We start from the raw sequence: 27,555 nt of genomic DNA on the forward strand, positions 1-27,555 counted from the left end.
TGAACAAAAGCAATGATTTATTGATAATGGCAATGCATGGAATATTGACAGTCTCTGATGAGAATCAAGCAATTATCCAGGAGCTGTAGATCTGATTGCAACATGGTCTTCCAGTGCCTTTTGTACCTTAGTGGCTTTCTCCTTTTTTGCCAACAACCTGTAAAACAAAAATAACTTTATACATGTATCTTACTGATTTAAAATGTGTTATTTACAAAATAATATAGCTAATTGTTAATCATCTTTAAACCCTGGTATTTTTATCCCTGCATTTTTTTTTTGGCATGCAGTGTATTTTCATTGTTGAAGCAAACTGTGACCCTCCCTCCCTTCCCAGCCTCAAGGAATTAAAAAAATAAAAACACACACATGCAGGCTATTTTTGGTTTTCCACACTGTTTAAAGAAAAAGTAATGCAATTTTTCAAAACAAGGTTGACAGTTTAGAGAAGTTAATAAAAAGATGATGCTATATGAGTGAAACATATTTGGCATACTATTTTTAGGCAATTAGAAATCAAGTGTCGATCACAAAATAATCTAGAATTAAAAGAGTATGCTAAACTTATGTCTTCATGCCCAAGATGACAGGTTTCTAGACTTTTCTCTCAATATGTAGACATGCAATGAAAACAGATTAAAAATGACTAATTCTGCCTAGTTTCTATTTTTAAAAAACTTTGGTTGCTACAAATGTACTATAAAAAATGTAAGAATAAATCTTGTTTCTGACAATGATTAGAAAAATTCGCTGTTGGAGGGTTCAAAATGACCTAGTTGTTATTAATGTGGTAACAAAAATATGTAAAGATTAAACTTGACTTCTACCAAGGTTTTAAAAAAATTTCGTGGGAGGGTTCCAAAACTATGTTCTAAGCAAATAATTTACTTCAAACTTATCATTAGATAATGTATTCTCATAGCAGAAATGTCTCCAAAGAAATCTGTTTGCAAACTATTATATATTTGTATGTAAAAAGATTTTTATGAACATTTGTATAGATGCAGTTTTCATATTTTAAATTGATTCTGCTCCAAATGGTAGTGTCTGAACCAAGCAAAACTCAAAGTTCTTCAGTACATGTCTGGTTTACAACAGAACATGGTCAGGTTAATATAATTCATGACAAAGATTATAAAAACCTTTCCCAATCAAATGATGTTAGAAATGCCATTTTTCCCACCTTAAAGAAAATAATTTTATTATCTTAAAAGATCTCTTTGATCTAAGGAAAACATCTGTTAGAAAGTCCAAAGGCAAAAAAGATGCCAGAAAGTGTCTCATAAAAGAGTACATGGGTAAGAGTAAGAAATTCAGATTTTAAGACCCAAGAGAAGCCTTCTTAAAAAAAAGGGGGAGATGGCACTATTTGTATCACAAATGAATTTAAGCAGATAAGCACAGAAAGCATTATTGAGTATATCACTTGGGAACACACAAAACACACAGCTATTAGATTAAACAAAACAAAACAACTAATATTAAAATTTTAAATTTTAGCAAATGTGATACAGTAGAAGACACAAATCTGCATACTGTTTCACAGGTTGATAACTCTCAACTTGCCAATGTGTATTCTCTGTAAAAAAGAAGAGATTCAGCATTCCAACTGGATTTTCTCACCCCAAATGTAGAGCTGTTTTATTCATTTTTGTCTTTATATTACACCTCAAAGAAACAAAAATCTAGGTACATCAAAATTAGGTGTCAAAAACATTTGTTCAGTCCATTGATCTTCTGTTATTATTTTAACCCAGCCTTAACATTCAGTTCTTAAGTCTTTCAACTGGCCTTGAGCTCAGTTGGGTAGGCAAAGCAGAGGACACATCCACAATTAATCAGCAAAAAGACAATTGGGCTACAGTTCCAATGAGAAAACTCACACATCTCAACTACAGCCTCATCAATATATGATACTAGTACTACTGTAAGAGAACTTAAACTTTCATATTGACTTCCAAAACAATTCTATAGTCCTAAAAAATAATATTTAGACTTTAGATTGGATTAAAACATTATCCAACAATGAGTTAAATATAAAAGCATTTACAACAGTGCATGTTTTACTGCATTATTTCTCAAAATGTAGTACAAAACTAAATGAGAGAAAGTAAAAAAACAAAAGTAGGGAGAGCAACACATTATGGTAATGAAATTAAAGCACTTGGTTGCAAGCCCAAAACAAAAACCAAAAGGCCAACTGAAAAACATACTAGAACAAGATATGAAGAAAGAGATGGTTGAAGAAATGGAGGTACAAGAAGGCTGATCCAGATGATGGAAGCTGTAGAAATCTTGCACTAACAATGACGAGAACATGGAAAGGGTGAGAGCAGACAGGTGCTAGGTGAGCAGAGAAGCAAGGAGGGGAGTAGAGTGAGATAAGGTCAATCTTTATATTACTTCATTTTTTTAAATCTTCTGTTTTTAATTCATTTGAGTTGGATTAAAAAAGCTGAAAAATAAACAGACATAAATGTTATAAAAATAGCTGACATGGTGAATGGCCAGTTTAGAAAAAAACTCTATTACAGTGGTAGAAAATCGGCTCTGCTTTTCGCATGCACCTCATTCCCTTAGAAGCAGAAGCCCCTCAATTTTGCTCACTTTTATATACTTATATCTTATTACTTTTGTATTAAAATAAAGCAGTCCATGTAAAGAGCATATTTCAGCAAAGAAACATCTACTTCCAATTAAGACAGCAAGCTTTTCATGCTGAAGCACAAAGAATCCATTTACTACAACAAATAACCCAAGTGTGTATTATAATTTGTGCACAATGCCTACAGTGGCCAAAAACAGACAAGTGAAAGGTGTGTTCTAGTCTCCCAAATCTTTAGTATACCTTAGCAAGTTTTAAAAGCATGCAAAGTGGTCTAAGAATTTTGGTCACATCTAAGATTCATCAGCATTACCTCAGCTTCTATCATCTTAGTGATAAGAGATGGTCAAATGACATTGCCAGAACTAAAATTATCCAGAAACAATTCACGTAATGTACAAAGATAAACTGAAAATGCTCATCAATTCTATATTATCATTCATTAAACTTTTATAAAGCTCTCTTCACTACATGAACAGGTATCAAAAGTGCCTCTGTGCTAGTAACTGCATGCCAAATCTATTTTGAAATTTGAAATTCAAATTATTGAATGTGTAATCCATTAAAATCCAGACCGACTAAATATGTAAGGTAAAAGAAGTGCCATGCTTGACTTGTCCTTGAATGTCTCTTGCACCTTCCCACTTTCATGACCAAGTTCCTATTTTCCATTCTATCTAGAGTGTCCACTGCTATCTTTTCCTCTACCTATTTGCACTCCCGAAGTTTAGTTCAAGGCCCTCTTTCTGTACAAAATACTCATGCTTTCCCAGCCATTTTGGGGAGAAAGAAATATCACTGCACTGGGAATGTATAAGAATACTCTGGAGGAAGAGCCTTCAACTGTTAACTTTCCATTTTTTTTGTGCATTATCCTTTAAAAAAATAAACTTGGTTTAGATAAGAATTATGATTGTACCATTCCATTTCCTTTACTAAAGACCAAACTCATTTACAATTTTTAAAAAATGACTCTACCTATATGAGGACCAAATTGGCCAATTTCAATCAGACATGTTAATTTTTATAAATTGAAGTTGATGACTTAGCACAGTATTAAAAAACACTGGAATATTAGCTTATTTTTGAGGAATAACCCTACTGGACAATGAATGAAACAAACAGAACAAATCTTATTCACAAACTATTCAAAGGAAGTATAATATGATATTAATATATACCAGATCATCTTAACCAATTAAAATTTATCAAACATTAAAAGCAAGAGACTAAGAAGTCCAGAATACCAAAAATAGAGTCCATGACAGTATTAAATTATTCTGGCAGCAGTTCTCAGTGTGGTCTAGGCTGGGGGTCCCTGAGGCCCTTTCAAGGGAGTCTTTTAAGGTCTAAACTATTTTCATAATAATGCTAATTGTTATTTGCCTTCTTGATTCTATTGTCTCACAAGCATACAATAGTTTTTCAGAAGCTACATAACCTATGATAGCAAAACTGACTGAATACAAAAGCAGATGAGAGAATGAGAGGATTCTATTAAGCTAGAAAGTAAACAAATTTGTAAAAGTATAGAACAATGCTCCTTACTAAATTGACTTTTGTTTTGGAAAATATGGATTTTAATTTTAAAATATTATTTGTGTTGACATACAGTGAGTTTATTTTTGTAAATAAATACTTGTTAAATTTCTCAGTTTCAATTTCTTAAATGGTAAATATTAAATAAATATAGCCCACATAAACTTAAAGCTCTTTTTAGTCCTCAGTAATACTAATGTTAAGAGTCCTGAGAACAAAAAAATTTAAGAACTATTGCTCTACAGTAATTTTAAGGTAAGAGGTACTTAAAAACACAAATTTTAAAACAAACACAAATCCTCTAAAGCAAGAAAAGTCTAGCAACTTTGCTATTCTACAGACAGTCCAAAAAAAGGTATTTAGTAGTCAAGGAGAGAAAAACAAGACTACAAGGGGTGGAAGAGAGGATGTTAGAGGTGGAGACAGATTCTTAGATGGACAATTATTAATGCACATAAGAAAAATGTAACCAATCAGCAGGCTGGTAAGATGATGGACAAGATAGAGTAGTAGTTACTTAGAAAACAAATATGGAAATAAAATATCATAAGCTGAGGGAGAAGCAAGAAACTAGAGCCAAATTAATGGTACCAGAAAATAAGAATAGATAACAGATCTTATGACAGAATTAAGCTAAAAACAAACTATGCATGACACAATTAAAGCCAAATCCAATTCCATTTAATTCACACAGGCAAAATAACAAGTAGGCAGCCAAAACGTCTTTGATGCTCACACATTTTCCCAGTACAGCATATTTCATATCATAAAAATGTAGATGTTTAATCTCTGCTTCTTCTGACCTGTCATTATACATATGTCAAACATTTGACATGACAGATCTAAGTACATAATTGTTCCTACAGCTCCCAAAATTTAATTATGCTGTGAGACGGGAGATAGTATTTGAAAAATGACCAGTTAAAATATCTATTGTCAAGGTTATCAATTTTGTAAAAACAGCATACAAATTTTTATAAGCACACATACTATTATGTAATTTTATGACTTTTTCTGTAATTGAATGTAGATACTATCAAAAAGATTAAGAGTTTTTAGGATGTTCCATGGCTCCAATTCCCCAAACAGGGCTCTAAATTGTTAAGTTGGTGCCTCTCCCTTCAAGCACTGGCAACTCTAGGAAAACTCTCTCTTATCATCAGCTCAAGTTCCAGACGGCCTGCCAGGTGCAGCCATCAGAAACAGTGATACCTACCTCTGTGCTGCTGCTGAACCCTTAATCTAGTACAGCAACTGAGTTCTGAATTGTAAAGCTCTTGGTGGCGCTTCTATGATCTGTGCTTGTATATTTTAAGATCCACCCTACGTAAGTGCTACCAATTAGAAGTAGTTCCATGAATGTACAAAATGTTCCCATTCCTAAAGTTCCCATGTACCTTTTAAATTATTTGCAAACCTTAGGATTCTGTCCTTAAAAAACAAACAAAAAAACATACATATATATAATCTGCCTGTTAACTGAAAATTTATTTCCTTAAATGCATTCTCTAAGCAAACATATTGTTTGAATGTATCTCACGTGCAATAAAACTGAGTCCATTCTTTTTGGTTAAAATTTTTTGACATTTAAGTATGTTTTCATCAGAAAGAATGATAATCAAAATCTTAATATCAGCAAAGTTATTAGCAAAATCTCACTAATAATGGCTTAACTCCCATGTTTTCAGTTATTCCTAACTACTTTCCATAATGCATTATTTTTACTTTTACTTGGATGCCATTCATTAACAGATGCTCTATCAGTAGAACTTATTTTTATTAGAGATTTCTTTTAGTTAGATAACTAAAAATGTGGTTAGTAGAACTTACTGTTCTATAGTTTAACCATATAAAATTTCATGACATGATTTTGATCCTTATGAAATTATTATTTTTGATTATATTTTTACTTTCCCTAAATATCATTTAAATAGACTTACTCGTTTGAAGTCATTCATATTCGTTGCCTGGACTGGAGTACCAATAAATGTAAAATATGAAATTCTTGTTGTTTCTTCTTCACCTTGATTGGACTGAACAAATATCTACCAAAAAGAATGGTTTTATATTAACGATTACAGTCCTTTTTTTATAAACATGCTTTAATTTTAGCTGATTTCCTTATATTATTTTTAAAAACCTTCCATTCTTTGTAAGGATTAATCCAAATTATATCTAGATTTGTAATCCTATAGTACTATTAATTCCACTGTTTGTCCTGCTAGTCTCAGCTTCTCCTGGGATGTCATGTCACAATATCCACATATACAAGTTCCTAATAATTTACTGTGCTCAGTAAATTATGGTGTGGAGGGATCATAATTAAATTCTTTACAGAGAATGCTGAAAGAGTAAATTCATAATTACAATGGGCAGACTGCTGTTGAAATTTTAATGAATGATAGTTTTCCACTGAAAAAACTCTCTGCAGTTACAGTCTTTCTTATATTTATTCATTCAATGTCCTAAAATATTAAAAGAAAAAAATGGCATTAGAAATCAGCTCCTAAAACTATACCATGCTGTGCATATTTTGTTAAGCTTGATTCTTTATACTTTCTATTTAAAAACCTCCCTTAGGAGGAAAAAATAACAAAAAAAAACTTCCCTTAGCATGTTAGGAGACAGAAGCTTTACCCATAGATCCTTCTTCAAAGAAAAATTGGATTTTTTTTTTTGCACCATTGTTAAAAAGACAATAGCGTAGCCTACTTAAAAATATTTCCTCTTTTGATTTGGGCAACATACTTCTTTCATTCTCAGATGGCATTCATTAGTCAGTGTTTATTGTTTTCATAAGCAACTACAGATTCATCTCAAATTGAGCTTATCTATTTAAAACCCCAAGTCTATAATAAGAATATTAAATCAGCTATTTATTTATTTGCTCTTTGAACCTCAGCACAACAGTTTGTATTTACTGCTTTTAAAATTCATGTTTACTTTGATTAGACTTTCTGATCAAAACTGTTATTTTGATATCAATTTTATCACCAAAAAAAGTGACAGGCATGTTTTGTGTTGATTGAAGTCACTGACTAAAATTTTGATTGACATGGGACAAAGAACACAGTACAATAAAGACTTGGGCCTATCGCAAGGTAACTACGCTCAGTGATTAGCAATAACAGAGATTATCAGGATCTCTGGGCTGAAAGGACTTTTTGTCCAATAAACAAATGCCTTCCTGCCATCACTAAATAAAGCAACTGGCATTATAACTGATAAGTTACAAAAAAGAGCAAAGTCAGGAAAATATTTGATAACCAGTGTCCTAGCTTAATATTACCATTTTCTTCAATTTCACTTGGATAGAATATTTCAAAAACTTAATTATAAGTCCTTATCTTACTAAGTGTATCTGTAAAATCTATTGAAAATGTCTTAAAATTAGCACATCCTAGAATTATTCAATTAAAATTAAGAAATCACACTAGTTTGGTAGTGACCTGTTCTCCCTGACTTTGTCCTGATTCCCATTTTTCTCTAGGTATTCTACTATTCTATTCTAACCCTCCTACACCTTCCTCTGAAGGACTGGGCCAGAGTGGGGGGTGGGGTTTGTAGAACATGTGCTGGGGTTTTAATATTAAAATTCTCAAAAGCAATTAATAACTGCTAAGAAACAGCTGACTTCTTAATGTAAATTAAAATAACATAAAATTATCTTTTTAAGAAGATAATTAAGATCTTTTTAAAAAGTCATTTTTACTGAGATCATGACAATTAATACTCTATACTCGAGGAAAGTAAAATGGATTTTACAAATGTATCATCACTCATCACCAAGTATGAAGAATAAAGCACAAATATCTTCAGTTAAGTATAAATGTTCTAGAACAAACTCAAAAGATGCCAAATACATATAAAATTCATAAACTAACAAATCCACAAATTCAAAAAAATCAACCTGCCCTTCTTTGGGGCACAGAGATAAATTAAAAATTGGAAAATTTAATTAGCTCATTATACATTTTCCTCATTTCAAACCAAGTGGACATTCAAACCAAAGTGAACTACTTTAAAGGATCATTTTAAATCACTTAGAATACTAAAAAGAGCATGAATTCTTACCCATAAACCCATTAAATATATCTAAATCAAACACTACTTACAGTTACACTGTTAACATTCTGAAATTTAACATAACGAAGTGGGACAATGCCATCTTCTTTAATATCATCCTCTGTTAGTTCCAGAGCTTGAGTTGGCTCACTTCTTTCTGCCTCTTCAAAATCCATAGATCGGGGCAGATTGATAAAAATTTTTACATATTTAGGACCCTGACCTATAAAATGATAGGAAAAAATTAAATGCTAAAACCAAACATACAGTACTTTCTTCCCTTTATAGTTATGTCCACACTATAACAGACACATATACACACATATCTACCCTGTGTCCTTAGGAATTGTAAAAAAGTCTCATTTTCATAACCATTTTTTATTTCCAAAAGACATTTGCTGGTATATTTGTGGCCTGCCAGCATTATACTAAGAATCTGAGATTAAAACACATATGCACATGCATATTCTTGCCCTCAACTACAAAGACATAGTATGGTAAATGTAATACTACAAATGAGGACGTTATGGGGAAGGTGACAGTGGATTCTGACAATATCTGCAGGTTAACAACAAGTTTCATAAAAGTAGTAACATTTGAACTGGGTCTTCCAGTTGCCAACAATTGGTACATTTTATTTAGGAACAATTAGCAGTGTAACATTTAGTTAAAAAGAAATTAATTTTACAAATTGCCAAATTTCACCTTAGGGATTAGGATGTGCTCAGTGGGTGAGATCACATTTATGGAATGTCTTAGTTCCTTTAACTTCAGGGTACAATCCTAGATCCATATTTTACTGATTGAGGAATCTTAAGATATTCACATTGTTTAAATACCATTTCTACAGCACCTGCTTTTTTAACTACTTCTTTTTTTCAGAATCAAGATATAATTTTATTAATGAAGAAATCACTAATACATGAAAATTTAGCGTAACAAATGAGAAGGAAACACTACCTAATAAAAGGGTGCTGTTTCTCCCCATCAATTAAAAAAAAAACCCTAGTCCCTACTGCTACCCCAACCCCCCCGCAAAAAAACCTCAAAATAAACAGAAAAAGGGGGAGAAACCTTTATTTAATAAAAAGAGAAGTGCCAAGTCTGTACAATCATGTTTACAGCATCATAGTATGTATAACGAAAATGAAACTAATAGATCAGAAATAGAAGATATAGAGCCTTAGGTTTATCATCTTTTGAAGGAGTTTGAAATAAATCCACCCCAGTTCTGATCCTGAAAAATGGCTGCTTCAAACCTGGAGTTTTAGAATAGTTGGAAGAAAAGGTTCCCTCATTTTTAGATTAAGAGGAAATTTAAATTCTAAAATAAAAAGCTCTAGAAATAAGGTGAAAAGTTTCCTTTTTCTTACTTTCAGTCCGTAAGAACCTCACATTTGCCCATTCATCTATACCCTTGCTTTGTTCTAAAAAGAATTTTACTCTTTCCCAAAACAAAGAACATCTACCTCTATGTCATAAAAAGTTTTAAATATGTGCTAACAGAGCTACAGAACAGAAAGTTAAAGAAAAGCTGTCAGTTACTCACCATTATCTGGCCCTTGAAATTTCATCGAATAAAGCTTAACAGGTTGATTGAATGCCACAGTAATGAGTAGCTGTGAAGAAAATACTTTCATCTTAAAAGGGCTTTTGAACACCTTAAATATACACAATAGCTAAGCAGAATTAAAACGCTTCATTCAGAGGCAGAAAAAAATTTAATTCATCCACCAAAACCAATGTAATATGTAAAATCAGTAAATTGACAGTAACTTGATTAGACTGATATTTGAGAATACAATAATCTATTATTCATATAAGGAACTGACAAAATTAACTAAAATTATGCACAAAAACCTACAGTCTTATTACCTACAAAGTGGCAAGCAATCTACTTTCCCAAAAAAACAAATGCCAAATTAAAACTAGAACTATACAGTTTAGCAAATAAGCTTAAAGTTTTCTAGGACACTTATCAAGCATCAACATTTGACAATTTGGAGATACTGCACAGGTTATGTCGAGAGACTAGCTCTCAAAAGGTTCTATTTGATGCCAAATTCAAGAAAGTAGGACTCTTAGAGCTCTACAGTAACCTCCAAACCTCCATCCTAAATTTATTTGACTAACTGAATTTGGAAGGTCATATAAGGGAACTGGGATACAAAACAATGTCTGAGAAAAAAACTGAGAATACCTCTCTCTCAGAAACTGATTCATTCACTCCATCTTCTTTCTAGCTGAAGTTGTGTCTGTTGTAAGTACCTATGCTTCTACCCTAGAAGGAAGACTTCCAGGAAGTTGTAGCCAGTCCAGATGATGTGTATCACATTATATTCAGGGCACCATTTACAAGGAGCACAATGTGAATGATATCCTCAAAGCTACAGAATAAGGTAACTCTGCTTGGAGCAAAGAAAGACGGGGTTTGGATATATGATTTCAGAATCATTGTGGTCTGCCTGCCTATGAAAACACCTACAATATTTCCTTCAGTTATGTAAGTACTTTATATACTTGACCTGTGATAATGTGTCAAAAAACAGTAAGTATGACATGTTTAGGGGCTTGAATCACAGGTGAAGAGGAGATGAGAGTGGAAAGCTAGAAACAGATCAAGTCAGCAAGAATATGACATCCTCTTCCTAATGTCAATGAAGAAGAATAATATAACTCTTTTAACAAAGAGAAGCATGATCAGATTTGTATTTTGGTAAAAAAACTTTTATAAACATGCCTAAGATGGACTGGAATGGAAACAATGCAGAGACAGTGGAGTAGAAAGTAAACTAAGGAAAGCAATAGTCAAGATGATCAAAGCAGTACCACACTGCTTCCTCTGTGACAATGTAGGGATTAGGGAAGTACAATTCAGGTATACATCTGGGGGTATGGACTATAAGGCAATGTTCATCTAATTAGCCTCTATTTTTCAGGGACAAATTCATTTGGTTGGGTAAAATGTATGGAAAGCAGGTCAAGAATGAACAAAAGGACTTAAGAGAAGCGAAAGCTCAACTCAGCAGAGGGATTACTTCAAGAGTCTGATGATTCTCTGTATTGCCCCTAGGAGCTCACATAGACCACAGTAAGGTCATGGCCTGCAGGTCAAAGGACAGGGGCCAAAGAAACTAAGACCTATAAAAAGGAAAGGAAGAAGTGCTCATCTGGGAAGAAGGCAAAAACATGATAAAGAAACAAGTGGGCACAAGTAATGATCATCCCTACAAGCGTTCAATTCAATCACCTGTTCATCACAATCAGATTCCAAGAAGGTCGTGTCCTTTCGTAAACAGTTGTCAAATCCATGGTCGTCGCTTTCATTAAGACATTCACAGCCAGCTTTGTTAATAAAAGGCATTAAATCCATCTGAAATAGTTAAATTAAGACTTTAGGCAAAGCATTTGGATTTGGTACAAAAATCTTGGTAAGAAATGTAAGTATGTGATTTTAGACTAGGCAATTTTGAAGACAGGATCTCTCTTAAATTAGTAACCAAAACTTTTATATTAATAATCTTTCTTTTGAATTTCTGAGATCTAACACTCGTTATTAAAGCCAAATCTAGGCTTAGCCCACTCAATAAGGTATCAAAAACCAAGCCTTGAACACTAAGATTATAAAATGTTGACTTACACTTTTTAAATGACTGTCCTGCAATGGAAAATATGCAAATTAAAGTACTTGTAGGATCCAAAGAAAGTCTACCTCCCTCTTCCAGTGGCCATGCACTCTTTTCAACATATATCTATGAAGAGTTCAAATTTAAGATGAACAGCAATAAGGATTAAAAACTTTATTATGGAAAATTTCAAACATACATAAATAAAATACAGTGAACCTCTATGCCCACTTCCCAGCTACAATCTCAAACTCATGATCACTCGACTTCATCTTTATCCCACAATCAGTCCCTACCCCTGACCCTGATTATTTTCAAGTAAATCTTAGACATGTTTTCATTTAATTCATGAACATGTCAGTGTACTCACTAACATTTCTAAGAGATGAAGACTTTAAAAAACAAAAACTTCAACATTCACACAACTAAAACAGTAATACTTTAATATTAGCAAACATAAATTTCAAATTTCTTCAATTGTCTCATAAATTCTTTATAGTTGAATTATTAGACTACAGATCCAAAAAAAGAATAGACACTACTTGGTTAATATATCTCTTAAATCTTTTAAATCAATAGCCATGTAGCCTATACAATCATGTTTATGGCATCATAGTATAGGCTACATGGCCATAGATCATGAAATCTATATAGATATAGATCATGGAAAATGATATATATTCCAGATTTTGCTGTTTCCCTGTGGTGTCATTTTACAGTTTCCCATCTTCGGTATTTGTGTTGGCTAAGAGAATACAATGCCGAAGAGTATTGTGATGGTAGTCATCCCTGTCTTGCTTCTGATTTTAGTGGGAATGTCTCTAGTGCTTCCCTATTAAGATCTTATTGAATGCTTTAGGAATAAATAGGTATTGAATTCTGTCAAATGCTTTTCCTGCATTAGGAGATCAAGATTTTCTCCTCTAGATTGCTGGATTTTGTTTACTATTATTTTATTTAAGATTTTTACACCAGTACTCCTAATTAGAACTAGCTAGTCGCTCTCTTTTTTGGTGCAAACTTTGTCAGATTCTGAGTATGTCATATTTACTTCAAAAAGAATTGTGGACATTTTCTCTCCTTATATATGTGGGTCTTAAGTGGTTGCAATAACACTAGATTATTTGGTCTTTAAAGCTTTTGCAGAATTTCCCTGTGAAATCATCTTGGCCTTCATGGAACTGCTCTTTTATTGTATTCTTTATAGTGACTGGTCTATTTAGGAGCTCTGCTTCTAGAGAAGTTGATCATGACAAGTTCTATTTTTGTAGAAAAGAATACATTTCACCTGCTAAATAAGGATATTTTTAAAGGTTAACAAGTATTATAAATTATTAGTTGTATGTTCACCTTTATATTACAAAGAATCTTTATTATTATTTTTGTACAGGAATATACTAATGCATGTATATACAGTAATGAAAAACTAAAGGAAACTGTTTACATGTCAAGCAAGTACCAACATGTTATTAACAATCCATTAAAACAGACCCCTAAATAATCATGGAGTAGCCTAAATACTATCAAAGCCAAAATGTTTTATATTATATTAAATGGTCCATTGTATTAAAGGTTAAATATTATTACTCATTACATATCATAGCCAATTTAAAAAGGGGAGAGGGAGAGAAAAGTAGTGCTTTGGAACAAAGCTCTATTGTGGAGTGATGCTGAACTTCATGAACATTTGCCTTAAAAGGGAAATTTTGACAAAATCTTTTAAATGTTTATGTCTCCCATCCTACCAAGATGCCTCTCAATACTCGTCTAGGATTAAGAGCCCACACATGAAGACAATACTGCAGTCATACTTCTTATACCCTAATAATAACACTAAACTAAACAGGTGAAATTATCTAAAGTTTTTATATTTATTCATCATGGGGCACACAAAACAAGTTTCACATTCAAACAACTGCATTAAAATGCTTTGTATCCAACCCTGGGACAAAATGCCATTATATTTTATATATCTTATATAACTGTAGGTTGGCATAATCTGAAAATATGCAATTGGAAATAAGTATCACTATCTGTATAATCAACTTGCCAATAATGAGGAAAGAATCATGAGAAAACAATCAGATAAATCCAGATTATAGGACAGTCTATAAGACAGATGGTCTAGACCCGACTGTACAATAAGATAGCCATTAGCCACATGTGGCCATTTCAAATTAAATTAACTAAAAGTAGATTAAATTAAAAAGTCAGTTCCTCAGTTGCACATGCTCAATAGCCACTTGTGCCTATGACTGCTACATTAGACTGGTGCTGGTTTAAACTTTCAAAAAAGGCAGTCATGAAAGAAAAAAGAGAAAAGTTTCTAGACTAAAAAACACTAAAGTGAACTGACAACTTAAATGCAATGTATGATCCTTGATTTCATCCTAGATGTGGAGAAAATACTATGAAAGATATTTTGGAGACAATTAGAGAATCTGAATGTAGGCTGTACATTAGAGATATTTTATCAATGCTAAATTTCTTAGGAGTGATAATGGCACTGTGGTTGTACAAGAGAATGTTTTTGCTGTTAGAAACTACATGTTAAAATATTTATAGAGGAATAATCATGATATCTATAACTTACTTTTAAATGATTGTGTAGGAGATAAAAGTAGAACCTATCAAGATAGAGCAAAAAATAGGAAAATATTCACAACTGATGAACACAGATGAGTGGTATATGTGTTTACTGTACTACTCTAACTCTTATATCAAATAAATTTCATCATTTTCTTTACAAGGACACAAAATCTAACATGAAACACACATAAGTTAGAAATACCTTTCCATGCTTCAAGCTTTTGGTAGAAAGATCTGTTTCCTTCCTTACTACACAAATTAGGGTCCCTTAATATTTGATTTCGTTTTGATTAATGAACAATTTTAGAGCAAAATCTATAGTTAGCAGTTAGAATATTAAAATATATCAAGATTCAGAAGACATGCAAGTACAAGTTCAATTCCATTTCACCTAGCATTCAAACTTCTTGAGAGGAAGACTCGATATTAATAGCCCCCCCTCATTTGAAGCTAGGTACTCTTAACAAATACAGGAGAGAAAAGATAGACTTTTTGAATTTTCCCAACTTCAATAAACATTTTAAAAACTAAAAGTCATTATGTTCACAAATACATTAACACCTGAATAAGATTCCACTATAAATCTTAACCTTTTGAGTATCATACCCACATCTTTTGTAGTAAGTTAAACCCCTCTAAAGTAGATACATGTTCCTCTAAAGTAGGTATGTGTTCTCTTTTACTCTGGCTCCTATCAAATCAGGAGTTTTAAAAGGACAGGAGGTGTAAAATCAGTAACTGCATAGTCTCTTAGTGTTACATAAGGACTAAAGGTCTTTATGCCAAGAAATCCAAAATTTTACTTAAAAATTGTCGATACATTTTTGCTAAGCTTACATTTAAATCTACTTAAGGTACAGGTTTTCATTCACTGACTCTTACTCTTATTTTGTATTGTGAGAGGAATAATGTTCTTGGGAACATACTACCAGTTTTGAATATTAAAAAACCTCTAAAACCTATATTTCAAAACTTAATCTTTATTGACAGCTGATGGAAAAAAATGAAAATGTTTTTAATAGCCTTTCACAATGTATTCACAACATATGCATGAAAACTAAATTTTTTTGATTTCTTAAAACTTTCATTTCTTCCTGCTTATTTCCTACCTGAGGTCAAAACACTGGTACCACATTCAGATGAGGTGTAAAGTATCCCTCTAGCTAAACAGCAGGACTATTTGACTAAGACTTTTTCATGCAAAAACCCTTAGTAATATAGGAATAAAAAAATACAAAGATGTAAACACAGCTGTTTACAAATAAAACGATTTCCAAAATTTTCCAAAAGGTGTCACAACTCTGACTTACACATGTTCATACTTTCCAACTGGATATTACAATTTCAGGTTATCATGTAACAGTTCTTTTTTAAGTAAGTATTAATTGCATTTCCCTAACAAACTTAATTAGTGCTTGTATTACATGTTAAAGACACTTTTTGAAGACACAACCTCATTCACACAAAAACAGAATCTCAGTTACCTGACTAAAGAAAGATTCACCTTCCTCAGCATGAATTTAAGGGACTTAACAAAAAGGACTTGTAGCCCCATGACACAGATATGCTTTAATGTACTTGATACATACTTTCAGATACTAGCTTTAACTTGAGGTAAAGCATTTTTAAAAGTTCGCCTCTCATCTGCCAATTCAGTACTTTGTTTATGCAAATTGCTGCCATGAAGTATTACTCCAGAATTTTACTTTCTTCCTGAATAACTCTCAGCTGATAAAGACAGTGAGTTATAGCTATTGATGTTACATAGTTTTCAAAAAAGCTTTAAGTTCTTAAGTCTTCAAGTTATTATTTAGAATAATAACTCACTCTTAAAACTCAGAAAAACATATCCAGTACTAAAGTCAAATTTGATTCTTACACAAAATCAGCAACTAGAGTACCAGAAAGGGGAGATAATTTAAAAAGAGGGAAAAATCTCTAGGAAGTGGCAAGAAAAGAAGTTCAGGATAGAATGGTTACACATTAAAATTTACATATTTTATACAATGGTCAAAAAAAGGGAGAACTTTTCCAATGTACACTTCTTCACTTTTTTGGGGAAAAGGGTACAAAATAAGTGTTACAGTTAAAATAGTTCAGAAAGCAGATTTAAAAAATAAACGGCAAAGGAAATTATCAGGTGAAATTTAGGAAAAATAGTTTAGAATGAGGGTTTAAGGTCATAAAACACACAACATAGACAAAACCAAATAGCTACTGAATTTAAAGTTATTTAAAGTGTTCTTAACTAGCAAAAGATAAAACAGGAAGAGACATAATGACCAATGAAAGATGAATCATGATTTCACTTTTAAGGGTACATACATAGCCTTTTGGAATATCTGTGTCCTCATTGCTTCCAGGGTCATTTTCTAGGTGCTGCTTGATTTTTTCTTCTAATCCCACAGCATCTGCTCCTTGATATTGATCAATTCTCACTTTGTTTCGAAAAAACAGAAAGGTAGGTGTTGCTGATATATTGTTGGTGGCAGCTGTGCCCTAGAATCAGCAAGTTAAACAGCATTACAGATTAAAACTAAGATTAAACCACTTTAAGTATTCATTCTACATCCCTATGGATGTTAAATATTACAAGAATGACCTAAAAACATGTAAAATAATTTACTCCTAAATGTTATTTAAGAAAAAGCAGCCTATTTCTAAGGAGCTCAACTACATTACCCTTACAACCACAATGAAGAACAGACCTGCATTTTTTTCACTTCTAGTGCTAAATACTTCAATCAGTAGAATAATTAGCTTCCAATATAGAAACACAAATGTTAACTATATATGTCATCTTAAGTTTTCTAGTATCCACAAGAAAAAAGAGAAACATGTGAAATCCAATTTTATACTTACAACACATATCATGTGGGACTTGCCACATTTCCACATGTATGTAGTGGCTACCATATAAGACAATGCAGCTCCAGAAGTCAGCACTTCTAGATTAGAGACAGTGAATACTTAAAAGGGCCAGTGCTGCAGTCCAGTAGCATGTGACATAAACAATCAATGTGTACATAGAGCTCACACCAAATCCCCAAACTATTAACTACAAATTACGTAACATTTTAAAACTTTTTTCACACTCAGAAATGTATCAAAGACAAAGCCTCACACACACACACACACCACACACACACACACACAAAAAGTAGCTATACAGCTATTCCTTAGTCAGAACTGAAGACGACATTTTTAGTGTTAGAAGGAACTTCACAAATATTTTTCCATATTTCTACATATGCAAATGAAGAACTGTCACAACCATTTCAACTAAGTAGTAAGGGCAATCTATGTATAACACTGTGGTTCAATCAACACTAATCAACATTTTAGTTTCTGCTGAGTATGCAGCTTTGGAGCTAAGATTACAAATTGATCAATTCAAATCAAACTATAAGCAAGAATTCTCTGTGATGGTTTTCTAATGAGCCAAAGTGGAAGATACAATTTTAGATCTGCAAAAGATAAACAAAGATACATAAAACACAGAACTGCCAGGTGACCAATTAAGCTTAACATATTAATTATATCAGAAAGATATTAATAAAACAAGCCTAAAGCAATTAATATTGGACTACCCTTAATTAATACAATTATAAGAACATTTGTAATCATCATGCCACCACATTTTCCTGTCTTCAAAGGAATAAGTGCTACCTATAAAAAGATAATAAATGAAAGATGACATTAATGTTGAATTTCAAACAGATTTGCAAATTCATTGAAAAAAAAAAGGACTCCTTTCTCTCACCTGACACTGATGTACATCTACTTCCAAGAACACTGCTTGTGGATACTTATTACTCATAGAACTGAATGCGGGAGCAATCCTTAAACATGGTCCACACCTGTGAGGAAGATAAAAGGAATGCTCAGTAAAATAACACCAAAAATTGTTCTATTTTATACTCCAAAGAACTTGTCAATTAAAACATAAAATAATACAAACTTTTATCAACCTGGCTTCAGACTTTCCAGTTTTTCCACTGGACTATTTAAATTAACTTACATCAATACCACATTGCCTTAATTATCAATTCCAGTCTATAAGAAATCTTGAAGTCTAATTGCATGAAGTCTTCCAGCTTTGTTCTCAGTAAAATTAAAGAAAATCTAAATAAGTGAAATAATACACTATGCTTAAGAATTGGAAAACTCAGTATTGCCAAGATGTCAATTCTCCTCAATTTGGTCTGTAGGGTCAATTTAATTAAAATCCCAACACAGTTTCTTGGAGAAATTAACAAACTTAAATTCTAAAATTTATAGAGAAATACCAAGGATAGCCTAAACCATTTTAGGTTCAAAGCTGATGGAATTACATTACCAGGTATTATAGACCCATTCCATACACACTAACCTGATTTACAAAAAAGTTGACAAAGCAGTGCAGTGGAGAAAGGATTCAATAAACAGTTTTGAGTCAACTGGATATACACATGGGAAAATATTGAATCTTGATCACTATCTCACACCACACACAAGAACCAATCAATTCCAGATGGATTTTAGATCTAAATGTGAAAGGTAAAACAGTAAGGATTTTAGGAAAATCCTTTAGAAAAAAACTACAGAGCATATTTTCAAAACCACAGAGTTAAGTGAAGATTTCGTAAAACACAAAAAGCCCTAAAGAAAAAAGCAAAGAAATGATATAATGGAATATTGATAAACTGGAAAATATTAAGGCCTTTTGTTCATCAAGATACCACTGAGAGGGTGAAAAGACAACCCAAAAACTGGTAAAAAAAAAAAAAAATGAACTATAAAACATATCAAATGATTATACCCCTAATATGTAAAGAACTCCTACAAGCATTAAGAACAAGGCTGACACCCAAAAGAAAAAATGGGTAAACTCTTGAAGTGGTACTTGACAAATGATGTTATCCAAAGAGTCAATAAATTTGAAAAGATGTTCTATTTCGTTAGCCACTAGAGAAACCAGAGAAATGCAAATTAAAACTACTCCCACCAAAATAACTAAAACAAGAAAGAATGAAGCATTGTCAAGAATGGGGAGCCACTGAACTGTTAGACAGTGCAAACTGGTATAACCACTTTATGGGGGAAGAAAAGAACCGGCAGTAACTGCTAAGCAAGATTTATGCCTACCTATGACCATCTCTGAGATACATTAACAACAGAAATAGTTGTTTGTTGTCTACATATGTTTGTCTTAGGGCATCTGAAAAAATATTGATAGTAGCAATATATCCAATAGTAAAAAATTAGAGATTACCCAAATTCCTATCAACTGAATGAGTAAATTAACTGTAGTTATTCATACAGTGGAATACTATACAAAAGCAAAACTGACTGATGGAAAACTTCATGGAAAACATGGACGGCCCTCATAAATAATACTAAGGAAAGAAGTACACTGTATGATTTCATTTCTGTACAGTTGAAATACAGGCAAAATGTATCAATAGTATTTAAATCAGAACAATGGTTACCTCAGTGGGAGTAAGTGACAGGACAGGGGCATTAGAGAGATTTTAAGAGGCTAGTAATGTTTAATTCATCCAAAAGCTGATAACACAGGTGTGTGTGTCCAATTTGTGAAAATTCATTATGCTACCAATTAATAATTGTGCACTAAGTATATCTCAGCAAAAGTTCAAAAAAATGAGAAAAGTCTTGGTTTTAGCAGAAGAAACACAAAGAAAAGCAAATTCTAAAGAACCAAATGTTCAAACTCACAAATCTTTATACTCAAACTGTGATTGTATCTTCATTCTTAACATTTTCATCCTGTGCCATCCTTAAGCCTCACACCAAAAAGTTAAGAAAGTAACAATAAAGTTATTAATAGTAAATTTGGTGCTTTCCAAAGTAGATTTTTGGATGTAACAATCCTCTACTAGGCACTACGACTAAATTATTAAGAAACAAACAGTTGATTAAATCTATGTTCAGTTACACAGAATGCTTCCAGCTACTAATATATCTTAAGTACTATGGATGAGAGTACAAATTGGATGATAGTCATAGAAGAGCCATTTGGTCAGAATTATCTATCAATGTGAAATGAACACAACTCAGATCAACAATCGCACTTCTAAAAGTCAATCTTAACAATTACTCAAGTTCACAATAGTATGTTTAAGGAATTCAACGCAATGCTTGTAATAGTAAAAAATTAGAAAATCTAAATAAGCTATCACAGAAAAACACTTAAAAAACTTATAGTACATTTGTACCAAGGGATAAGGATAATTTGTACTGTTTAAAAGAAAACTAAGTCTCATGATAAAATGTTCTCTTATGACGTTAAAAAGATGTGTGTGTATAAAATATGTATTAAAAAGTTAGGTGGGTTGCACAATAATGTTAATTACTTCTGCAAAGTGAGATTGGAAAAGGAAGACAAAGAGGTGAGGGGCAAGTTTTTAATTATCCATACCTCTGCATCCATTGCTTTTTTATGATGAACAGGTGTTTTATTTTTAAACATTAAATAAGGTGAGAATAGAGAATTTGACATTAACTGCATTTAAACAGGTGTCACAAACGAAGTATTTATGCTATAGTATACTATACTCATTCCTGAAAATCTTCCTTCTGCAAAAGCATGCACTCAAAATAAGAAGACTAATAGGATATGTAAGATTAAGGCAAACCATTTAAACCTATGCAACTTTGTGAAAATATCCCAAAGAAAAACATTAGTACTCTGGAAATACCTGAACTGCCAGGCACGTAGCTCAGATCTACAGACTACCTACCTCAGGGAATATTCAAAATGAATAAAAACAATCAAGTGTAAGTGGTGCTCTGAGCCAGTAGGGTTGCCACTAAGGCAGGGACAAGAGGAAGTGCACAATGGAGAATGAATCCCCCTGGGGAACAAATGCTGGGTGCAGAAGCTCATATTTAATTTTGTTAACTTTAACTTTCTTAAAATAAACCTGAAAGAGAGCCTCCCTGTGTGAATGAGGGTTCTCCTCCTACCTGCTACAACATTCTATTTCTATTCCTCATCTTCACTATGTATGAAAAATAGAACATGAACCAACACAACTTCCACATTCTATGGACATCATTGCTCTATTCACCAATCGCATATGAGCAAACTGATGTTAAAGGAACACGTCTTGTAGCTGAACAGACTGTACTAAAATAATGGCTATCTTGCAAATAACTGTTCCCTTTCAAAATTTAACCTTATCTAGATCCTTCGATTTTAGTTGGCAACCACAGATTGGAACATTAGTCACAAGTCAAAGTAAGTCATAGAACACAGAAGCACAAATATATACAGCAGCATACTTTCACACAAATCATTCAAATGAACTGAAAGGTTATTTAAGTAAGATGTTTGCCTCCTTTAACATTAGTAAAAGTAAACTTAAACTTCCATTATTAGCTGAGCTCATGAATAAGCCATCTGATTTCTCTGTATAAAATGAGAAGGGACTAGATTCGCTAAGATGTTTCCCATGTCTAAATTATCATGCCCTAAGTATGCCTGAATTTCAGGATTTTACTTTTTTTCTGGCACAGCCCTTGATTCACAGCCCTTCGTACACAATCAAAGGACTTTGAACTTGTAGGAGAGACCAGAGAAACCTTTTCTACAGCTAAACCTTTTTGAAGGGAAGCTTATTTGTTAAATCCACTATGTAAAATAAATAGATATGTAGGAAGGATTCTGAATTATGCTTTTTGAGAGAAAAGAACGTATCAAACACTCCAGCTTTCTGCAACTGAAACAGAACCAAGCCCACAAAACTAAAACTTTAAAATTGACCTAATCTAACACTGCACTGCTTATAATCACTCAATGTATCTGCATATACTTAGTAGTAGTATAGAGATGCCAGTTATAAAAATACACTACCACAGTATATAATTCACATATATGACTTCATTCTCTAAACAATATGGTTAGGTTGTCATATTATTCCCACTTTACAGGTAGGGAAAACGCCTAAGAGACTGAATTGTCCTGGGTCTTAAGATTAGTTTGCAGGGATAGCTGTTAACTAAATTATTCAAGGCACTATTTACTGAAAAATGTGAGGCTCTGTGCAATACACAGATGAACCTGTGTTTCCTTTCTGCTTCAGCTGGGAATAACAAGGATAGCACTCTACAATCCAAATAGTACATTCAGCAATGGGAGCTTAAACAAGTTATTTAACCTCTCTGTGACTGAAATTACTCATTCGTAAAATGGGGGTAATTTCAAAAACTATTCTAAGGAATGAATGAGTGAGACAATATAAGTGCTTAAACAAGTCCCTACACATGCTAAGTTATAAATGTTGAATACTTTCATTGCTCCAAAAAATACTGAATGGTGTCAGGACCATTCACTGGAGAAAAGAGTTTTTTCAACAAATGGTACTGGGAAAACAGCATTCACATGCAAAAGAATGAAGTAGTACCCTTTTACACCATTAACAAAAGTAACTCAAAATGGATCACAGATCTAAACTTAAGAGCTAAAATATAAAATTCTTTGATGACAACATAGAGGAAAATCTTCATGACACTGGATTTGGCAATGACTTCTTGGATATGACACCAGAAGCACAAGCGCCAAAAGAAAACAGATCAAAATTTCAAAACTTTTGTGTTATCAAAGGACACTATCAAGAGAGTGAAAAGGCAAAAAAACTGAAGGAACAAAACAACAGCAGACTCACAGAACCCAAGAATGGACTAACAGTTACCAAAGGGAAAGGGACTGGGGAGGATGGATGGGAAGGGAGGGATAAGGGGGGTAGAGGCACATTACCATTAGCACATATAATGTAGCGGTGGGGGGCCTGGGGAAGACAGTATAACACAGAGAAGACAAGTAGTGATTCTATAGCATCTTACTACGCTGATGGACAGTGACTGTAAGGGGTATGTGGTGGGGACTTCATAATAGGGGGAATCTAGTAACCACAATGTTGCTCATGTAATTGTATATTAATGAAACCAAAATTTTAAAAAAAGAAAAAAAAAAAAGAAAGTGAAAAGACAACCTAATGGGAGAAAACATTTTCAACTCATGTATCTGGTGAAGGAGTACTTTCCCAGCTCAAGGATTTGAATAGACATTTCTACAACAGAAGATAAACAAATAGCCAATAAGCAGAGATACTCAACATCAGTAGTCATTAAGGAAATGTAAAAACCACTAGGTATCACTTCACATCAATTGAAAATGGCTATTAAAATATGAAAAGTGTTGGTGACTATGTGGAAAATTGGAACTTTCATGCATTGCTAGTGGGAATGCAAAATGACGCAGCTACTTTGGAACAGTTTGGTGGTTTCTCAAAAAGGTTAACACAGAATTACCATATAAGTGAGCGATTTCACTCGTAGGTATACACCCAAAAGAACTGAAAACAGGGACTCAGAGAGATCCTCGCACACCAATGTTCATAACGGTTTATTCACAATAGCCAAAAGGTGAAAACAGCCCAAATGACCATAAACAGCTGAATAAGCAATATGTGGTATGTACATACAATGGAATATTATTCAGCTTTAAAAAAGAAAATTCTGACACATGCTACAATATCAATGAATCTTGAAAACATTATGCTAACTGAAATATGCCAGAAAAGGACAAATATCTTATGATTCCACTTTTATGAAATAACAAGAGTAGGCAAGTTCATAGAGACAGAAGGTAGAAGAGAGGTTAGCAGGGGTTGGGATTAGGAGTTAGTGTTAATGGGTATAGAGTTTTTGTCTGAGATGAAAAAAATTCCAGGAAATAGTGATGAAGGTGTTACAATATAGTAAATATATTTAATGCCACTGAATTGTACACTAAAAAATGGTTAAAATGGTAAATTTTATGTTACAAGTATTTTACTACAATTAAAAAAACTGAAAAATAATACTGGAGAGCCACTGAAGATTCTTAAACAGAAGAGCTACAAACTGTACAGGGTTTTAATTAAATTAACAGGATGGGTAAGCAAGGAAGTGGAAAATGAAGGAATAGGTCTTAAAAGAGGATTGGAAAGTAAATGGATGCCAGAGAAAACTATCTTCTTGGTCTAAAATGGTAAGACATTAGGTTTCTTCTAAGAAATTTCTCACACCTAAGCGGTTTGTTAAATGATTTTACTGTTTTGAGGGTCCAATACTGACACCCACTTACAAAAATCTGGGGTCACATTGTCACAGAATTTGTGTAGGAATACATTAATGGTCAAATATTTAAAGGAACTTTAAAGGCAAATACAATCACATCAAAGTTATGTTACCTAAGTATGATTTGGATCTTAGTTCTCTAAATTCATACATTTTATTTGCTCTCAGTTTTTTCAAAGAAAATAAATTTTCATTCCACCAAAAATACCTTTTTAAAAGTAAATAATAATACAGTACTTTACCAATCAATGCCTGCACCTATGTTTATGATTAAATGATACCTCATTGCTAATGGAAGTGTGTCCTCAATAACAATGTTTCCCCATTTTTCCAATTTGAATTAATCAATTATTTATTACTCTTTCATCTCTCTGTGCTATGGCAAAGGAAAAAGAGAGTACATCATTGACAGACAAAAGTATAAGTGCTCACACTGACAAGAATTAGAAAAGTGAAATAAAAATGAGATTCGTTGTTAAAATCATCTCTTCCCATTTCCAATTTTGGCCTAGGTACTTAATGTCCTGATATTCCTCATATTAAAAATACACACAATACAAAATTGCTAACGCTGGGAAGACACAGCTACAGAATTTTGACTTTCCTTTTAGATATATCTTTATAATGAAAACTTTATCTTCCTCAACGTAAAAGTGAAAGTCCACATAACAAATGGGTACCCTATTTCGCAGGTAAAATCCGATGTACTGCCCTAAAACTAAATCCATCTCTACCTGTATCCCTCAACCCCTAAAATTATCTGATCCTAATGCCACCATTTATATACTGAACATTTAATCATATCCAATAATTATGAATCATGTTTTGCTCTGAGACTCAAAATACTGCCTTATGTTTATATAGTTACTTGAACAATTAAAATGTGTTGCATAAACAGTGATACCTTGTAGGCTTCTCCAAGTTAGTGTAATGTAAATAATGCGTGGTGTCTGTCAGTGCCTAGTTAGGAGGATGAGAGGTCTACTTGATTTACCTAATCCTCCTAACTAGGCACTGACAGACACCAGGGGAGGTCAGCAAACACACGCATTTGCTGAATCTCGGTTCTGAATTCCAACATGTCACTTTCACACATCCAATAGGGAAGATTCACTAGCTCTGCGACCTATAAATTACATTGAGATTTACCAAAACCTGCTAACATCTTTCAAGAACCCTGTCCTCTTAAATGATCAAGTCGAATATGGAGTCTATTTGGTCAAAACAAGATATCTGGATTCCTGTCTACCTGTACTGTATTTCTGTGATCAGCTGCAATCGCCGACGTAGAGAAGCCTAAGTTACAAAGTTACTAACCCAAAGAGTAACAAAACCATTAAAATTAAAAAGTATCCTGACCCAACATCAACTTAATTTAAAATGCATTAGCTGAGCTTTCCGACTAAGCACCACGCCATTTAGTTGGATAGCCCCATCTGAATCTTCCACAGGCTTTGCAGAAACGCAAGCGGTGAAGAGAATAAGGGGTTCGGTAAATAAGATCTGGGGTTTTTAAGATGCAAGTAACAGCTAGCTCCCTGGAAAGGAGACAGGTGCAAGCAGGATGGCTGTGGGAGACGCCCACAGACTGGAAGATGCGAGCGGCAGCCCACCTCCCAGGGCAGAGCTTGTCCGGGCGGGGAGCTCCTGGGCTGTGGACAGCGGCTGGCCAGGCCTCCGAGCCCGCCAGAAACACCCTATGTATAAACGGGACTCACACTCAAGAACTGCGGCCTAGCTGGGCAGCGGCCTGGAGCAGCGGCCAGCGCCAGACATCCGGAGCAGGAGACCGCAAGGAAGCCGGCACCGGGAAGGGGAGAAAGCAAAGCACGGACGGACAGACCGGGCCCACAGAGCTCGCGCCCGGCCTCACCCTCGCATGGTGAATTTGACCACGGCGAGTCTGGAGCCCGCGCCGCTCAGCTCCGGCTGGAAATCCGGGTCGCTTCCGACCGGCTTCACTCCCACCATTCTCAGAGAGCCCGGCGGGGCGGCCGCGACGCCACCGGCTTCCAAACTGATGGAGAAGACCCGGGAGCGGGAGGCGGCTGGTTCCAGGAGGCCGAGGCCTGGCCAGGGGAGCTGGCGGCGGCGGCGTCTTCTCCGCGGGCTCTCAGTGCCGAGTCACGCCAGGGAGCGAGGCTGCCGAGGGGGCGGGGACGGGAGGCGGGAGGGGACAGGCGAGGTGCGGGAAAGCGCGCGGCACCCAGAAGCCACCGCGCGGCAGCTCCGCCGGCGCTCGCGTCCCTTGATGTCATTTCCGCATCGCCCGTTTTGGCTCCACCGACCGATCCTGAGACGGGACCCGTGGTCTTATCCTCTACTGAGGAACTGCACGCCGGCTGCGGCGGCGCAGGCGCAGAAGAGTAGCGATCACACGCTATCACAGAGCGCCAGTCCCAAGCTCTTATATTCGTCCGCGGTTGCAAGATCCGAGACTTTAACCAAGGAGTTTTCAGGGGTGGGAAAGGCAAGAGGGACCCTCTTTTCTCCGGAGTTCTTGGCTACTGCCTAAGGTTTTAAGCCCCCACCCCAACCCAGGGAGCACTTTGAGGATAGTCTTGTCTCATATTCGGAGCAAATCGCCACTCTAGACAAAATATATACTTTAGGAACATTTAATTACGGATTCATTACACGTGGGCGCTCTCCGTGTAGTCATCCAGAAAGTATGCACCTGTCTGTAAGTTGTGCCTGAAAAATAAAAGCAGCGTCCCTGCTTTAGGAACTCACAGTCTAGTGATAGGTGTAAGCAATGAAGGAGCAAAAACGTTTGCAAAGGAAATAGTGGAGACGAATGAGATAGGAGAATGGGGCTGGGAAAACTTCCTAGAAGATGTGAACTCTGAACTGAATCTTGAAAGAAAAGAATGGGACAGCTAGATGGTGGAGATGCCAGAGGTTTTACAGACAGAGGAAACTTAAGGGCGAATGCTTGGTTGAGAGGGGTGATAACAGCTCATGTTTAATAAATTATGTGCCAGACAAGATACAAGCTCTTTATAT

General features: G+C 34.3%; 1 protein-coding gene across 9 annotated transcripts; it reads right to left on the reverse strand.

Moving 5' to 3' along the window:
* Positions 1 to 26,684, reverse strand: TXNL1 (thioredoxin like 1). 9 transcript variants are annotated; one of them, XM_057504211.1, is made up of 10 exons: positions 26,423 to 26,684; positions 18,188 to 18,284; positions 16,750 to 16,923; positions 11,460 to 11,582; positions 9,759 to 9,828; positions 8,260 to 8,432; positions 6,085 to 6,189; positions 2,214 to 2,300; positions 1,537 to 1,579; positions 1 to 157 (listed from the first exon to the last, which is right to left on the reverse strand). In XM_057504211.1, the coding sequence occupies exons 1-9, from the start codon at positions 26,518 to 26,520 to the stop codon at positions 1,541 to 1,543; spliced, it is 966 nt and encodes a 321-aa protein (XP_057360194.1). In that variant the 5' UTR covers positions 26,521 to 26,684; the 3' UTR covers positions 1 to 157; positions 1,537 to 1,540. The 9 variants fall into 9 exon arrangements, with proteins under 9 accessions (XP_057360194.1, XP_036774424.2, XP_036774427.1 ...); XM_036918529.2 differs by having other exon boundaries at positions 2,214 to 2,343; XM_036918532.2 differs by lacking the exon at positions 2,214 to 2,300.
* Between the last annotated feature and the right edge of the window lie 871 nt (positions 26,685 to 27,555).

This window comes from Manis pentadactyla, chromosome 6, assembly GCF_030020395.1.
Source record: "Manis pentadactyla isolate mManPen7 chromosome 6, mManPen7.hap1, whole genome shotgun sequence".
NCBI classification, from domain to species: domain Eukaryota; kingdom Metazoa; phylum Chordata; class Mammalia; order Pholidota; family Manidae; genus Manis; species Manis pentadactyla.